Below are 14,033 nucleotides of genomic sequence, written 5' to 3'. Positions count from 1 at the left end.
TTTATAGTACCCTTTAAATGAAGTATACGTTAGTAAATAATCATTTTATATGAATAAAAAGTTGTTGCAAGTATCGGTGGATACTTTATCCGGGATTAATTGGTATGAAATTATATTAAACAGGATGGGAGCGTCTAGACTAGTGTCTGTAATGGAACAAACTGCGAACAGAGGTCCTTTCGACAAGTTCACATGGAAGAAATTCATTGCTAGAGTAGTTTCAAATTTAGATAGGCTGAGCTTATTGCTAGTACAAATGGATTTCGTCCCATACAAGTATCTAGGATTCTTCGATATATGGTATAGAAACTTTTCACGCAATTAATTAATTAACAAATATAAATTACTGATACAGTATATGGCAAATTATCGCGATGAACGCTTTTTATGTAAACTACACTCATTGATTGATGACAAATTTGTATCTAATAGTGACATTGGCACATTTTGTGGTATAAAACTACTAATTTAGGTATCGTTCAAGGATTTAAACGATTAAGCTATCCGGAAAATTGGTACAAACAGATTCTTGATTCTTACAAGAATTTTTTACTGGTAATTAATAATTCAATTTAGACACTTGACATTGATGATTACTTTCAATATTCATTATTACTAAATGCATATACATATCCAGAATATAGTGATGTAATTTGTCAATTGATGAAAAAGCACTTTAAAAATAATGCTGAATTATCTGCAAAAGGTAATAATTTACTAATTTGTAGAATTATCAATGATCACCAATTGTATAACTAAAATATCACGCAATAATACTGATTTGGAACGCTTTATACCGATTTTATTTGAATATATTTTGAATAAATTGGATAATATTGACTTGCAATCAGCGACAATTTTACTTAATTCCTTATCCAGATTTCCTAAGTTCTCAAAGGTAACCAATTATACACTTAGACCCATTACATTGATGTACTTACAAATAACATCATTGCAAGTAATGATCGGGTATTTATGCGTATAAATCAGATCAATTTGCAGCAAATTATTATGGCATTACGTTCATTACGTCGTCTAAAATATATGCCTTTAGGACTGATTGATGCTATAATGCCAAGGTTGGAATTGATGATTTCACAAGCTGAACCTCTACAACTTAGTTCTATAATTGGCAGTGTCAAATCATTAAACATTAATAATCAAAAACTTATGGACTTGATCACTAGTACAATATTGAACAATATTGATAATTACAACCTATCACATTCATCCCATATAGCATATAGGATGTTTAATGACATTGATCAGACAAAAATCAATGATTATGGAGTCTTGGCTAAGTTAATCTCTAAACGAGTTGAACAAAATATTACAAAGTTAAGTGTCCATGATATTGTACTTTTTTGTAAGTTATGGCTTATAAAGGTCTGTCACTAGTTAAATATTGGGTTTTAACCCCCGAATTTAACGATTTGGAATTAAAATTGCTTAATCAGGCAAATAAATTGATTAAAAATGACCAAAATGTTTTGGATTCCGATAAGGAAGTTATTTATAAACTGTATAGTAAATATATAAATTGAATTTTAAAAAATATTTTAGAATATATTAATCGTAAAATAATTAATGAAAATCAATCACATGTGATGTTACGTATAGAATTATTTAATGCATGGTTAAGTTAAATTTTGTAAAAAATAGTTTTTAATCATGGTTTGTGTCAATCAAAATGAACTCTATTGACCACAGAAGCATATTGGATTCCCTGGATAAATTTGTCCAAAGGCCCAACTTGACTCCCGTTGTTCCACAACCTAAATTGGTAGCGCCATACGTTAACTTGTCAATTTCAGATATTGGTAAAAATCCATCCCTTTCCTCGACCAGAAACCCCTTAAATCCATATTTATTCAAGTCAACTTCCATCCCTTTCAACTTCCTTCCTCTTAACACTGTTGACTTTTGCGATTTATTAAAAATTTCGTCAACATTTTCAAACTGAGATTTATCTTCCTTCTCAATCACATCGACATAAACCGGTAAATTACCGACCAGTTGTGAGACATTGAAGTTATCTAAATTATTTGTATACACACCTGACATAAAACCATAATCCAACACTTTACCACTTGTGTCAGATACAAAATTATTGTCAACTTCAGCTTTTCCCTTATAGCCCAGATTTACTGGGAGGAGGTTTACATGCATATTTATAAAGCAGATGTTGTAGGGCGATTATATATAAGATATCAGCGAATATAGTATATAGAGGTCCCGGTGACAGATATTTAGTCGTGTTTAAACCGCAAAATTGGCGATTGAAAGCTAAAAAGTCTTACCAGGGACCGTGTCTAACAAATTTTCTGCGCAATAAATATGATTTTGACTTTGAAAATTTATATTTCCCATATAAATTACCAGAAACATACTCAGGATTGGTTATTACATGTACTGACAAAGTAATTCTGACACAATTTAGTATGTACACTATTATTTAGACAATTCAATTGCATCTGAACAAGTCAATTTTACATATAATTGCCATATATCGCACTTACATCATAAGCATAATCCATTTTATTTGGGATTACCATATATAGCAGTAGAGAAATGCTGATTTAGATTCCTATACTTAGCTATGGTACTACTGGAAATCAATGGATTAGATACAGTAAGAATAGGACAACCCTGTCCATGGAATCCAAGTATGCATAACTTTATTCAGGAATAAATCTAATTACTGTACTGATGGATTTGACAACATGCCTATAAGCTTTCTTACAAGAACAGTATAATTCCCCTATTTACTTAGAATAAAAGTTCCTACTGTAGTTATTCATCATTATTACCAAATGATAATATGTCAAAATTGTTATTCAAGTATCAAGTTGATGAGTTAAGCCCTGAAACACAAAGATTGGAGTTTACAATAAACAATGTGGATGTAACTAACGATTTGATTACATTCCTTAGGAGCTTGAATTTGAATATTTGTAACTCCAGTGGGATAAATTTGTGTAAAATATCATTCCCAGACCCAATATTTAGGGATAAATTGGTAGAGATTTCTAGAAATCAATAGAATCCATTTTTGTATTTTAATTTTCGAAAATTAATTTTTTGAAAATATTTTAGAAATATATTTTACTGTAAGTTACTAAATCATACTAATGAATTTGGTAAACTCTTATTTGCATTGTTCACCTTATCACTGTATTTATTGTTGATAAAGTTGGACATTTCATTTTGAATATGAATCTCCTTTAATATACTAGGTTCAGCTTCTACCATATGCTGAGTGATTGCTAATTCATGACTTCTCCATTTTACGGGGGGCTATATCAAATTATTAAATTATACCGCTGGTCTTTTGTAGTCATCAAACGATTTGGGAATTTCATATTTCCCAGGTGCCATTTCAAGAATTTCATTAGCAATATTTTCGTTGGTTTTCTTCTCATCAATCAACTGCTCAAGGAAACCTGAATGATTCGTCTCATACCCTCCTTGTCTATATAGTCAAGGTTGTACCAACTAATGGGTAGTTTGTGGTCAAAAGCTACTTGAGCACGCTAAATCACAAATTTTATATACCTCAGCCAGTTCTGCATCAAATTCATACATGGCATTAATTGACTCTTGAGTAAAGTTAGCCCGGTGTTCAACCAGTTGTTTCATTTCTAATAAATGTGTAACAGCGATAACACCAGGATGTGCTACAAAAGTGTTTGAACGTAAATGTACACCCAAAGTTGCCAGTGCAGAGCAAACCTGGTCACCTAGCCTAGTAATACTGCGATAAATCATTTCTATAATGCTTGTGCCCCATAGTACACTAAAGCCTAGTTGTTAATAATACCATATAAATAATATATATTATTATTTATATTAGCTATCGAATTATGTAATTGTGCAAACTATGCATATAGTAGTAATTATTGTTGCGTGTCTATTCATATCGTTGCAAAGTTTATTGAGACATTAAGTTTGATATTTATTGTAGTGTTGTGTTATGCTTGATACATAAAAACACATGGATTGTCATCTCCACTTTAGATGTCTGGTCCTTGCTTCGTCTCCAGGCTTTAGTATGTTCCATTCTTTTTCCTTCATGTTGTATAATATATTCTTATTAGCGTCGCCCCCATGTGTTTTGGCGGTTTTATTATTTACTACTTTGGTCAGAGATTGCTGATTTGATAACGCCTGGCCGGTTTTTAATATTTCTGCGACGTTTACCAATGCTGCAACAGCAGGTGTAATAGCTGCTAACTCCAGATGTGGTTGTTTGTCCTTCGCCTTGTTAACTAAATTTTCATTGTCTGTAAGTTTGCATTTTAAAGCATCTTCCGGGGTTATATAAGGCAGAATGGGCTGACGAAGCCTAAGGCGAACTAGTTTAGCCAACAAATCGGCCTTGGTGATAACATTGGCTAATTTTGTAAACATGATTTAAAACTATATTATCCAGAATATACTTTCTTAATGTAAGTCCGATCACATAAACAATCAATTACTCCACCAGAATATATCAAATCCCAGTTTTACAGTACTTTATACTGTTTCGACAATTTAGTCAAATTTTCGATAATCAATTTGTTACACAGTAATCCAATATATACCACTATTAATACATAATTTTTGCGCGACTAAATTGGAGTGATACGATCATTTGCCACGCCAAGTTCGATCAACAGTTCATGTATATACTTATTGAAGGGTTTGGGGCCACAAATAAATGTGTGACAGCAGTCCTTGACTTTTGTAGTAAGTATTTCCTTATTGATAAAACCAGAGACTATAGTGCCACTATTTATATAATCAGCCGTAACTGCAGGTTTAGTTATGAAATATTTTTTGAATAAGAGCGGCGAATCAAATTGTTCCAGTGCCTGGTGTAGAATGATTTCATCAATATTTCTTACAGAAAAAAGCAGAATGATTTCGGTATTATCAGAAGGGTTATGTATAATATTTGATATAATACGATAAAACAAAGTAATTCCCGTACCCCCGGCGATAAATGCAACCTTTTTTACGGTGAAAATGCTGCTTTGAAAAGCGAATTGAGAGGGTGTCTTATAGTGGAGCTTTCTGCATAATAATAATAATAATAGAAACCATAGTAAAATTATGATACAGAATGAATATGTGCCGATGAATAAAATTAATGGTAAAATAGAACACATTAGTAAACATATGACAAACAGATAAATTAAGCATGCTAATATTTGTATTGTGTTATAGATAATAACAGGTCAGTAGTAATCATATAGAGAAATATAAAGTGAAATATATACTCACCCTGGTACTACTTGACAGGAAACCTCAGAATTAAGTGGAAGATTAGCTAATGAACGAGAGCATTTGCCTCCGTCACAAAATTCTTCGCAAGGTTCATACACTCTTATGGCAAAATGCAAAAGTTTATTTTGAGGGTCTACAAAAATTGGTGTGTAAACTCTCTTAATCAGTTCCCTAGACTCGATGTCATTTGCTCCATTCCTGTGATTAATTAATTACTATACCACTGATTTTCAACACTTCTAGGGGCTGGTGGTATAAAAAATCTTAAATGTCCACCTAATTCAACGCCTAAATTAGATATTAACCACCAGTAAATGGAGTGTTGTTGTTATCCTTAAGGATGAGTATGAAAACAGTGGGGGTGATGTATTTGCGGTCTACAATAGTAAAGTTACAAGGTCCCTAAATGAGTTAAAGTACATACATCAGTGTAAATAGCTTGTGTTGAACTTTGTATTTCTTTGGAGCTGTAGATTGCATAGTCTATATTGTTCATATTAATCTAACATTCCCAACAATAAAGTGTGACCCAATAGGGCTTCGCTGTTGGGAATGTTAGATTCTTCCACATTATTCAACAAGTTGTAAAATAGGGTTCGCCAATATGCGACAAAGAAGTATAAATATTTTTAATGAAGTTATCTTTATCTATAGTAATTATGATATTTGTTATGTTTGTCAAACTTTCAAGGTAACGAAAATAAAAATATGTTGTGTTAATAATTTTATATCGGTGAATCTATCAATTTTGTGGGTTACCATTTACAAAAACACATTTACATAATCTCTGTTATGTGTCGAGGTGGTTATTAATACATTATTATGGGTATAATCATCTAAATGATTATATGCAACATCACAATCTTACGATATCTGATCATATATTACAGCTTTAGTAACTATAAATATTACACATACTAATTATTTGTCACAGATAACTCATAAAATTACATGCCTATAACACGTATTAGATGTGATGTCTCTTATAATCTCTTTCATTTCCATAGTCCCTATCATAACTCCTGTCTCTGCGATCTGAACTCTTATCCTCACTCCTACCCCTCCTCCTCTCATTATTGCGTCTATCATCGTACTTATCTGCTCCAAAATTTTCTCCATAATGCGATGAACCGCCACTTGATCTGGTATTTTCTGGGTTTGAATGGTTTAAATTGTTGTATTCCCGTCTTTCTGTGTGCATTGAATCTGACCGTCCTGTACAGGCACTTCTTGAGCTGTAATCATAACGACTGTTGGTTCTACCGTAGCCAGACCTTGATTGGCTATAACTCCTTGTACTATTTCTGGGTTGGCTGTATCCTCTACTAGAATTGACAGGGTTGGCATTAATATTAACCGGAGGTATATTTTTCTTGGAGCCCCTAGCCAGACCCCTCCCCCCTCCTAACCGCCTCGGTAACCAACCAGCTACCGTTCTGGATCTCTCCACATCTACGATAACCCTCCTACCAGCTATCTTTCTCCCATCTCCACGCTTATAGGCGTTAACCATTTCCCTTTCAGTATCAAATTCGATGAAGGCATAGCCTCTAGGATTACCGTTTGCATCCGCAATAATTCTAATTCGTTTGATCTTCCCGTAGGCTTCAAATTCACTCCTCAATTGGCGTTCCGTAGCTTCATAAGCCAAATTGCCTATGAATAGTGTCTTATATGGGTCATGTGTCAAAGAATTACCAGATTTGGGGTCATACTGTTCAATCAAATTCTTCTGACGGAGGAGATGTGCTTCAATCTTCTCCTTATTTTTCCTAGCTCTACGTTCTTTAGGCGTCTCAAAATGAGGTTGTGGTACTGGTATTTCATCTGAAAATTCTTTGACATACTGAGCCATGCCGCCAGGCTTACGCCTTAGTGTAGTGTCTGCAAAAGGGAGATGTTCAAGGGGAGGACGCGCTTCAAAAAGTGCCAATATGTGAGGAGGCATCCCCAGAGCAGACATCCTTAATAGTATTTATTAATATGTATGTGAGTATATATAGTTACAACCCCATGTCAATAACTATGGATTCAACTTAATCCCATAACTTCAACCAGATCAATCAGTTGTCACTTTTATGTGCCGAAATGATTGTCATTTGGTTATTATTTACAATTGTTCTGCTGAGAAGTACTAATAGTCTGAATGTGGATCGCTGGGCTAAGATTCCAAATGCACCGTCTATTAAGCATGTAGGTTTCATAGCTATTATATGTACCATCTTAGATGGCAGATTCTATGCTAAGTTATTTCATAATGTTGGAAAATTCTAATAATATCATTAAAACTTTCACGATTTTTCGTATTGCATTGGCAAAGCCTTACTGTCCATTTTACAAATTGTTATCTTAGAATTCATCTATTTAAATCTATCTATTATGTCACACCTATTTACATATAAAATATTATGAAAATTAAAAAAAATGTTAAATAACTTTACAGTCCTTATTACATACTTTAATCATTTATATATTCATATTCACATTCATTCAGGACCAGCTACTACCAACCGCTAAATCCAGCGCACATATTCCCCTCACCAATACAACAAACATAAATTCTCTTAAACAGGTCAAAAACTCGATAAAAACACGCACCTCAGGGGCTTTACTACCAATCAATACGCTAACTACATCAGCATCCAACTACTTCAATTCGCTTAAGATTTTGTTCGCCAATCCCCAATTTCCCACCCCTTCGTCATATGAACTAAAAATGACTTTTTTGAGAGGATTAATTGTTCCTATTTTTATCTCGACGATTCTGTTAACAAATTCTTCATATAAGTATTTGGAGGAGAATTGGGCCTTTCAGGGTTACTGGAATGGGTTGTCTACTAAAGATTTAACTACTATCGCACTAACAATACACCTATTGCATTCATTGTACAAATTATTTGTATTAAGAGGCTTCTTCATTGCCAACCTGAGTAATAATAGGTGTCCGATAAAGGAATACTTCTATCCCACTTCTAAAGGTTTAATGACCAGAATAATTGACTGGAATCCGCGAATTGTAACTAATATTTTGGGTTTAGTGTCGGTGGGTATAACTGCTCTGTCTTTTTATGTTGGTTTAACTCTGGCTGAAACTGGTTGGGGTACAGCACACCCTGCGTTTAAAGGTAACGTTCATCACTTTATATTATTTGGCATTATTTACACTCACGGTGTAATATAATGTATTAACACTGTATGATAAAAATTACATAGGCGGTGAAACCTTTGCATATGCAATAACTGTAGTAAGTATGTTTAAATCGCTACTCCTAAAGCAAGACTTTCCCTCACTAGTTAATATAAATCATTTTATTACCCCACTCAACTTTCGCAGTGATGTCAAGAAATGTTACATGTTGTCAAAACTCTTTAAGACAACGGCTGAATTGCCTGAGGAATATAAGTCTGTCATGCTATCGCAATCGGAAATTAAGCTTATCTCTTTTTTAGCAACAGTGGTCCCCTTCACCAATTTTGTTTTGAAGTTCTTTCCTACATGTCTGGAAACATTTTCAATGTTATTATTGTTATCTATTAACCTAAACAACCTTTCTATGGCTGGAATATTTACTTCATTCATCCATGCCATTGTACTATTGATTGAAAATTTCATCCACAAATATGATAGGGAGTTGCTGATCAAAGATATCGATGCTATCTATCATAATTGACATTATAATTTCAAATTTGATGGCGAGATTGAATAGTTATTGCTACGATTTTAAGTATTAATGTAGATCATATCGTGGCAATATATTTTAAATATAATCATAAGTATATATATTATTACATTTTTAATGCTATTTTCCTCAAATATTTTAATTATTAATAAATTGGTTGTGATTGAAGAATTATGAAATTATAAATATTGCATATGTTAATAAATTATAAATAGGCCATATAAATATTGGATTTGTTATAAATGATAGAAACAGGATCGAGTGCTAGGTAATTGTGCGTAAAAGTAACAATTATACACTCGATGATTGGGAGCAGTTATTTAGTAATAAATAATTGGATTAAAGGCAAACTATATTGTACAAATAATGATACTATGAAAGAGCCCAATAATTCTCAATATACAAAACAAAAAGATTTGCGCATTGAGTCAATCACACTAAAAGTATATGCAAATTGTTAGATATATTTAAATAAACTATATATTTCAATAATGAGTACTTTGACGGATAATTGTAGTGTACAGAGAAGTACTCTGGTGATATATTATTGATACACACACTATGATGGGTCGTTTAGGGTACTACGGAAGCTCTCACTTTTGGGGTCCCATTGCTAATTGGGGATTTGTTTTGGCTGGGATTAGTGATTTAAAAAAGAATCCGGATAATATTAGCAAAAATATGTCAGGAGTTCTATGTTTTTACAGCATGCTATTTATGAGATTCTCGATCATGGTAAAGCCCAGAAACTATTTACTTTTTGCTTGTCATTTTTGCAACTCAACTATTCAAGCCACGCAACTTATACGAATTTACAATCATAAACCACAAAATTAATAACATGAATTAATTATAAGAGGCATTCAATTAAACAACCAAATGATTGTAGCCATTAGCCATTTCTAATATTTATATTGTATAATGTTAAAATAAACTGAATTTTTTAATGTTATAAATTACAAAACAAATTTTAGTTTTTCAGCAATGTCGTAGCATCGACTACACAACAAGTGATTATGACCATTGATCATTCTATTGTTGACCGATTCGCGGTATAACCAGCAACGGTCGCATTTAGCCCAATTGACCTTTTCAACAGATACTTTTATATCGCATTCGCTTCCGTTTTCAGTGGCTGCAATGGACGCTACCCCTAGGAACAATCTAAGATCGTCGCTAGTTTTCCCATCCCATTTGTCTACTAATTGTTTGATATTTGCATTTGCTACTATGTTAACTTTTGCCTGGCCGAAGTATTTCAACACTTCAGCGTCTACTGCACGATTTAATTGAATCATAACTGCGTCTCTCAAACAATGTGCGAGCTCCATTTCAACACCATAATTGTTGGACAATGAAAAATCAATCCATTTTGAATGTAAATTTGTAGTGGTGCCAAATAGATCATTAAATTTTTGAGTAATGTGTGGCACAATTGGTGCTACAACTTGTGATAAAACCTTACCAATAAATTCAAATGTTCCAAATGCAGATTTGGCACGAGAGGATTCAATTGACTCTGTGTATATAATATCCTTTATGATACTCATATAATCAGTAGATAGATATTTTAAAAATATTTTAAGCTTGTTAATTATCTTTGAATAATTGAATGACTCATAATTTTCCTTAGCGGTTTTTTGTAAATCTTCCAATTGCCTAAGAACAGCTTCGTCAAGAGGATATTGGCTACTAATAACATTATTACTATCAGTAATAATGGTAAAATCATTTATTAGATCAATATACTTTTTAAGACCCAATATGAACTTAAATGTGTTGCACAACCTGGACCTAATGTCTCTAGCTCTTTCTAGGGATAATTTACTAATGTAAATATCCTTTTGGTGGAAATCAGAAGATGCAATAAACAATCTAAGAGTGTCAGCGCCGTATGTAGATAAAAATTCATCCGCCTGCCCATGGTCAAATTTACTCTTGCTAACCTTTTTTATTTCACCTTCATTGATAACGAATCCATGGCTAAATATTTTTTCAAATGGTAAATCAACATTTAGCGCCTGGGAAGTGAATAAGCTCGATTGGAACCACCCTCTATGCTGATCTTGTCCCTCCACCATCAGATATTTGTTATATAATTTTGATGATGGATTTACATATGGTATAGTAATATTTTCTTGGACATATTTGTTAAATTGTTCATAGAAATCATTCTGACCAATTTTAAAATCATCATCTGGCGATTTAACAATGCCAATACTGCATTTTATTGTATCATTATTATTTTTTGGGAAAAAATCATTTATCAAATATTCAAGTACAATGTTATTGTACATCCAATTAAGACCTGATTCAAACCATACATCCAAACACTCCACCTTAGTCAGATCATTAGCTAAATCAGGGCCATCGTTTAGTGGCAGTTTTAACCTATTATCATTATCGATAATTTTACAGCCCCAAGGCCTTTGCCTTGATAGACACCAGTGATTAGGTCTAGATGAGACGACCTTGTATAGGTAATTTTTAGCACTATTTGGAATAACTGAAATGTTATTAATTGCTTCCAATACTCGTGGTTTCAATTGTCCAGTGTTGAGCCAGTATTGATCAGTAATTCTAGTAAATATGTTGCCTCCTGTGCGACGGCAAAAAGGCTTCTTTACAACATTTTGCATATGCAGAATGTCAATTTTAGACTGCAGTAAATCATCTAATTCATGAGAATATGCACTGATATTGGGATAATCAATCAATCTGCCTTTTTCATCTATCACATTACGAAAGGTGTCTATTCCAGCTTTTACCAGTAGTTGAAAGTCAGTATGATTGTGAGCTCCCGATAAATGAATTATCCCAGTGCCAACATCAAAAATTACGCAATTCTCGCCATTTATAATCTTATAAACATTACCAGACAATGGGTCTGTATATTTTAACCCAATAAGTTCTGAACCGTTAATTTCAGTGAGTTTTGGCCAATCTCCGTATGGATTTATACCATTCATTATGTATATATTATTATTATTATTATTATATACAAAATAATTCGCGTAAGTATCTACTGCCAGTCCTTGATTAGCAAGCAATGTCCAAGGTTCGGTGGTATAAGCAACAATGAATAGCTTGTCAAAATCCAAACCATTAAGGGATTTGATTTTATCGCTATCATTTATCTGATAAGGCATATAACTGCATGTTCTTATCACATTTTTAATCTCAACTTCCACATCTGCAACGACGCTACACGCACTTGGTGAATATAGGACTGGTAAAGGGCCTTTGCAAATTATATTTTTGTTCCGCAAGTGAACGAATGTACTTTGTACTAATTGCTTGTAAAGAGGCAATATTGTACCATAACTAAGGCCCCAAAAAGCCCAGCATCCCAATTTTCCAGTTGTTAAAGCCTGTCCTTTAATGCTATTTAGAGCCAAACTCTCGCACTTTTCCAGTAAAGTGGCTGTACCAAGTGATTTTTTAGCCTTCAATTCAATAGGCAATCCGTGGCAATCCCATCCAGGAACGATTATAGCGGCATAACCTTGTGATAACCAATATCTCAGCTTTATATCTTTAATTGTGCGGTTAAGCAAATGTCCCATATGCGATTGTCCGTTGGCATAGGGAGGGCCATCGCATATAACTCTGAACATATCATGAGATAATGCTCCAAGGGTATTAATAGTGGAATCTCCAAGGTTGTTTAGTATAGATTGAAGATATGTGCCTTCATTATCCCACTTGTGCTGTGAATCATTTTCTAATTTCTCAAAATCATGGAAATACCAATTTGAGACTGGTAAATTGAGAGTTTGAGTCCAATCAACCTTTTCACAAGTAGATTCTTTAAATTCAGAGTTTATATTGTTAGATTTTATTAGTACATGATTATAATTGGGCGTTTTTCTAAAACAAAAGTATTGATTTATAAGTGCGATGATGATTGCACATTTTAATATCATCAGTCAATAACGAAATATCGATTATCAATGATATTAATAAGTGTAAAATTATTATAAGTGCGATATTTGGAAAATATGTGTTATAATAGACTAAACATTTGTAATAATGTATGATTCCATATGCATAGTCATACATTTGTTATAGGGGGTTCATCATATATATCTACTACTTATACAAGGCATGAATATCATTGGTGTGGATAATAATATACAATTTATAAGCTGTTAATTTGCCAATGATAATTTATTTTCAAAGGCAACAAAATTAATTTAAAATTATTATCTGGTATCATGTGCAACAGACCTGAGCAATTCATCAATATCATCTTTTACGTCAGGTGTAGCAGCTTCAACAGAGTTTACATTTACAGTCCATTCAAAATTGAAATTGGAATGCAGTTTGTCAATTTCTAAATCCATAATCGTATCTATTTTTTCCTCATTTTCGCTATTTTCTACTTTTTTATTAACGGTTTCTACATTTACATTTATATCGTTTGTATTTTCCTATGTAATTTATTTGTTTACCATTAAATAATTTCTGATGTGATTAAGTAATTCAACTCCCTGGTTAAATTCAACATTTGTTATACTTCGTATTCCGAAATGCGATAAAATTGAGTTAAGAGTGTCCAAGTCAAGTTTAGCAAAATCCATCCCGTCAAATAGGTTATGATTATCTTCATTAGTACATCTATTAGGAGTGCACAGCTCTAAGATTTCATTTAGGGATTGGCTGTTGGTATAAGTATGTTGTTTGAGATGTCTGAATGGAATTAGTTCAGATTTATCCGCTATCGACGTTGAATTTGTAATATTAATACTAGGTGAATTATTATCTAAGTGCGATAATAAATTATTATGGCCCCAAAGAGTTTGAAGTATGTCCTGTCGTTCAAGTTCTAGTTTTTGCTTTTCCTTTTCAATGACTAATAATCGTGTTGACAAAAATTGCATGTATTCCTCTAATCCATTATCATCTTTCGGATATTCAATCCAACTAATTACATTTTTATCAATTGGCACAGTTGATACAAATCTATTTTCTTTTACATATCTAGATGTACTAAAATCATTGTTTAATTCGTCAGACGCAGTGTCACCTTTAACAAAACTGATGTGGTTTGCAGTTTGGGGGGGCATCATTTTGACAATGAAT

General features: G+C 32.9%; 11 protein-coding genes across 11 annotated transcripts; 4 read left to right on the top strand and 7 right to left on the bottom strand.

Annotated features, from left to right (window-relative positions):
• On the top strand, positions 50 to 1,544 carry BMR1_03g04400 (conserved Plasmodium protein, unknown function; the record flags this gene model as incomplete). The annotated part of the gene is made up of 10 exons (XM_021482266.1): positions 50 to 102; positions 124 to 214; positions 235 to 300; positions 356 to 452; positions 473 to 555; positions 577 to 706; positions 729 to 898; positions 919 to 969; positions 991 to 1,366; positions 1,387 to 1,544. The coding sequence occupies 10 exons, from the start codon at positions 50 to 52 to the stop codon at positions 1,542 to 1,544; spliced, it is 1,275 nt and encodes a 424-aa protein (XP_021338804.1).
• Positions 1,682 to 2,169, bottom strand: BMR1_03g04395 (hypothetical protein; the record flags this gene model as incomplete). The annotated part of the gene is made up of 3 exons (XM_021482265.1): positions 1,682 to 1,775; positions 1,796 to 2,036; positions 2,058 to 2,169. 3 exons carry the CDS (start codon positions 2,167 to 2,169, stop codon positions 1,682 to 1,684), a joined length of 447 nt encoding a protein of 148 aa, XP_021338803.1.
• BMR1_03g04381 (hypothetical protein) lies at positions 2,164 to 3,043 on the top strand (the record flags this gene model as incomplete). Its single annotated transcript, XM_021482264.1, has 6 exons — positions 2,164 to 2,184; positions 2,208 to 2,439; positions 2,460 to 2,563; positions 2,584 to 2,666; positions 2,687 to 2,750; positions 2,774 to 3,043. The coding sequence occupies 6 exons, from the start codon at positions 2,164 to 2,166 to the stop codon at positions 3,041 to 3,043; spliced, it is 774 nt and encodes a 257-aa protein (XP_021338802.1).
• Positions 3,044 to 3,123: 80 nt separating this feature from the next.
• BMR1_03g04380 (conserved Plasmodium protein, unknown function) lies at positions 3,124 to 3,768 on the bottom strand (the record flags this gene model as incomplete). Its single annotated transcript, XM_012794032.1, has 4 exons — positions 3,124 to 3,297; positions 3,322 to 3,443; positions 3,464 to 3,533; positions 3,556 to 3,768. 4 exons carry the CDS (start codon positions 3,766 to 3,768, stop codon positions 3,124 to 3,126), a joined length of 579 nt encoding a protein of 192 aa, XP_012649486.1.
• Positions 3,769 to 4,002: 234 nt separating this feature from the next.
• On the bottom strand, positions 4,003 to 4,410 carry BMR1_03g04372 (cytochrome-b5 reductase; the record flags this gene model as incomplete). Its single annotated transcript, XM_021482263.1, has 1 exon — positions 4,003 to 4,410. One exon carries the CDS (start codon positions 4,408 to 4,410, stop codon positions 4,003 to 4,005), a length of 408 nt encoding a protein of 135 aa, XP_021338801.1.
• Positions 4,411 to 4,610: 200 nt separating this feature from the next.
• Positions 4,611 to 5,764, bottom strand: BMR1_03g04371 (U1 small nuclear ribonucleoprotein 70kDa; the record flags this gene model as incomplete). Its single annotated transcript, XM_021482262.1, has 5 exons — positions 4,611 to 5,055; positions 5,266 to 5,466; positions 5,490 to 5,556; positions 5,577 to 5,670; positions 5,693 to 5,764. 5 exons carry the CDS (start codon positions 5,762 to 5,764, stop codon positions 4,611 to 4,613), a joined length of 879 nt encoding a protein of 292 aa, XP_021338800.1.
• Positions 5,765 to 6,235: 471 nt separating this feature from the next.
• BMR1_03g04370 (U1 small nuclear ribonucleoprotein 70 kDa) lies at positions 6,236 to 7,231 on the bottom strand (the record flags this gene model as incomplete). Its single annotated transcript, XM_012794030.1, has 1 exon — positions 6,236 to 7,231. One exon carries the CDS (start codon positions 7,229 to 7,231, stop codon positions 6,236 to 6,238), a length of 996 nt encoding a protein of 331 aa, XP_012649484.1.
• Positions 7,357 to 8,939, top strand: BMR1_03g04365 (hypothetical protein; the record flags this gene model as incomplete). The annotated part of the gene is made up of 3 exons (XM_021482260.1): positions 7,357 to 7,461; positions 7,763 to 8,393; positions 8,482 to 8,939. 3 exons carry the CDS (start codon positions 7,357 to 7,359, stop codon positions 8,937 to 8,939), a joined length of 1,194 nt encoding a protein of 397 aa, XP_021338799.1.
• A 573-nt stretch (positions 8,940 to 9,512) lies between these two features.
• On the top strand, positions 9,513 to 9,785 carry BMR1_03g04355 (Uncharacterised protein family (UPF0041); the record flags this gene model as incomplete). Its single annotated transcript, XM_012794027.1, has 1 exon — positions 9,513 to 9,785. One exon carries the CDS (start codon positions 9,513 to 9,515, stop codon positions 9,783 to 9,785), a length of 273 nt encoding a protein of 90 aa, XP_012649481.1.
• Positions 9,786 to 9,904: 119 nt separating this feature from the next.
• BMR1_03g04347 (Isoleucine--tRNA ligase) lies at positions 9,905 to 12,874 on the bottom strand (the record flags this gene model as incomplete). The annotated part of the gene is made up of 1 exon (XM_021482259.1): positions 9,905 to 12,874. The coding sequence occupies one exon, from the start codon at positions 12,872 to 12,874 to the stop codon at positions 9,905 to 9,907; it is 2,970 nt and encodes a 989-aa protein (XP_021338798.1).
• BMR1_03g04346 (hypothetical protein) lies at positions 13,154 to 14,020 on the bottom strand (the record flags this gene model as incomplete). The annotated part of the gene is made up of 2 exons (XM_012794026.2): positions 13,154 to 13,381; positions 13,403 to 14,020. The coding sequence occupies 2 exons, from the start codon at positions 14,018 to 14,020 to the stop codon at positions 13,154 to 13,156; spliced, it is 846 nt and encodes a 281-aa protein (XP_012649480.2).
• Positions 14,021 to 14,033: the final 13 nt, after the last annotated feature.

Source organism: Babesia microti, chromosome III (assembly GCF_000691945.2).
Source record: "Babesia microti strain RI chromosome III, complete genome".
In the NCBI taxonomy this organism is placed as follows: Eukaryota; Apicomplexa; class Aconoidasida; order Piroplasmida; family Babesiidae; genus Babesia; species Babesia microti.
Note: the sequence above shows the minus strand (reverse complement) of the source record. Positions and strands in the feature narration are given on the sequence as shown.